General features: G+C 55.7%; 1 protein-coding gene across 1 annotated transcript in view; it reads left to right on the top strand.

Moving 5' to 3' along the window:
* Positions 1–1,140: 1,140 nt before the first annotated feature.
* Positions 1,141–2,229, top strand: part of LRRC16A (leucine rich repeat containing 16A) — a 125,121-nt gene continuing 124,032 nt past the window's right edge. Inside the window, exons 1-2 of the mRNA XM_015563505.1 lie at positions 1,141–1,165; positions 2,058–2,188. Coding sequence (XP_015418991.1) covers positions 1,141–1,165; positions 2,058–2,188 — 156 coding nt within the window. The remainder of the gene's footprint in view (positions 1,166–2,057; positions 2,189–2,229) is intronic.

Here is a 2,229-nt window from a genome sequence, read left to right as displayed (position 1 = left end):
CTGATAGGCATCAGCTCCCCGGGCTCCGTGGAGCGAGCGGTCGGTCCGGTTCTGGAGGCCCTGGAGCCGCCACCTTCCCCGCACCCCGCCCCCAAGAGGAAGCGCGGGCCCCCAGCTGTCTGTGGAGGTCCCGTCCCGGGAAGAGGGGCGACTTCTCAGTCAGCTGCGGAGCCCGCAGCGAGTGTGTCACTCGGACCCCAGAGGAGGCGATGAGGACCTGGGGGGATCGGATGAATCCAGATAAACCGTGGCTGTGTCACGGCTGCGTTCAGCGTCATCCGGACGGACGTGGGGTTTTGTGTGTATCCAGTCGCTGGTCTCACATCCTTTGCACCAGGACACATGCTTCGGGGCCGTGCCCTCCGCGGTCTCTGGGCCATGAAGTGGCCGTTAGGCTGGGGGAGGGCGACGCCCGCTCTGGAGTTTCCCTGACTCCAGGCGCACAGAGTCCCTCTGGGATCAGTCAGGATGGCAGCAGGCAGCCCTGGCCAGGTGCTCAGTGGGCGAGAGCATCGCCCTGCTGTGCCAAGGGTGCAAGTCTGATATCCGGTCAGGCACATACATGAAACAACCAATGGATGTATAGTCAGAGTAACAACAAATCAGTCTCTCTCTCTGCAAAAGCAATCAATACATTAAAAAAAGGAAAAGAGAAAGAAAGCAAACTCGTGAAAACCTCAGTGTAAGGGATTTAAAATATGTTGTGTACCTTTCTGGTTATGAAACTAAGACAGGGTACTTATTTTTAAAATTAAGTGCAGAAAAGAATGAGAAGGCCCGGCCCGTGTGGCTCAGTGGTCGAGCGTCGACCTATGAACCAGGAGGTCACCGTTTGATTCCTGGTCAGGGCACAGGCCCTGGTTGCGGGCTCCATCCCCAGTGGGGGGCATGCAAGAGGCAGCCGATCGATCCATGATTCTCTCTCATCACTGATGTTTCTATCTCCCTTCCTCTCTGAAATCAATAAAAATACATTTAAAAAAAAAAGAATGAGAGGAACATGTCACACCCATTGCCCCTCGGAGACCTAACACTTCTGGTAGATAGCTGTCTCTCTCCCTGTGCTTATCGTCCTAAGTCTGTTCGGAAGGAGTAGAGGAGCGCAGGGAGAGAATTACCTAACAGTCCCAGGGTGCCGGGATGGCGGTGGTGGCGGCATCGCCAGGTGTGCAGACCGGAGGCTGAGAGCAGGCGACATTGAGTGGCAGCTGAAAGGTTTGGGCTCATCCCCAAGGGGGTGCCACACCCAGACCAGGGTGAAGGGCCTAAGGAAGGGCCACTCTGCACAGGGAGGGGCGGGCCTGAGAGGTCGGAGGTCAGGGACTTGGTCTCGGTGAGAGGTTCTGAGGCCTGGACGAGGGTCAAGGCCATGGGTCAGGTGTTGAGGGGGGAGTTTGGGGAGAGGGTGACTGGCTCCCTGTCTGAGAGAGACTTGGAGACGGGGTCCAGAGGAGGAGGAGGAAGACGCTGTCTCGCGTGGCCCTGTCCAGAGCGGGTGCTCATGGGGTCCCAGGGAGACCTTCCTGCCCCCACCCACATGGTCAGGCCTCCCTTTCTCTCTCAAGCCTCCAGGTCTGCTGCCTTTTTTTTTTAAGTCCTCACTCGAGTATATATTTCCATTGTTTTTAGAGAGAGTGGGAGGGAGAGGGAGAGACAGAAACATTGATGTGAGAGAGACACGTCCATTGGTTGCCTCCTGCATGAGTCCTGACCAGAGCCCGGGGATACTTGCAACCTGTGGTTCTCAACCTTGGCTGCACATTAGAATCACCTGGGAACCTTTTTAAAATCCTGATTCCTGAGGCCCAGAAATCAAGAACCACTGCTTGCAACCAAGGCACGTGCCCTTGACCCCAGGACCCCAGAATTGATCCCGGGACCCTTCAGCCCGCACGTCGACACTCTGTCCACTGAGCCACCCCAGCCAGGGCATGAAATCAATAAAAATGTATAAAAAAAACCACAACAAGCAAATACCTTACAAAAGGCAAACAACAACAAAACACCTCAAATCCTCCTCCAAATGCTCCCTCGCCCCCAGCTCTGTTCTTGTTGCTAAAAGGTGGTGACGAATCTGTCCCCTCTCGCAGAGAGCATCAAGGACGTCCTGGGCAGGAAGGTCAGGATCGGCCTCAAGAAGAAGGTCAAGTTGGAAGGGAAAGGGGACAAGCTTGAGAACAAGGTGCTGGTAAGTGCTGGCCGCCCTTCGGGAAAGCCTTTGGCAGCGGA

Source organism: Myotis davidii, unplaced genomic scaffold, assembly GCF_000327345.1.
Source record: "Myotis davidii unplaced genomic scaffold, ASM32734v1 scaffold217, whole genome shotgun sequence".
In the NCBI taxonomy this organism is placed as follows: Eukaryota; Metazoa; Chordata; class Mammalia; order Chiroptera; family Vespertilionidae; genus Myotis; species Myotis davidii.
This window is presented reverse-complemented; position numbering and strand designations above follow the sequence as displayed.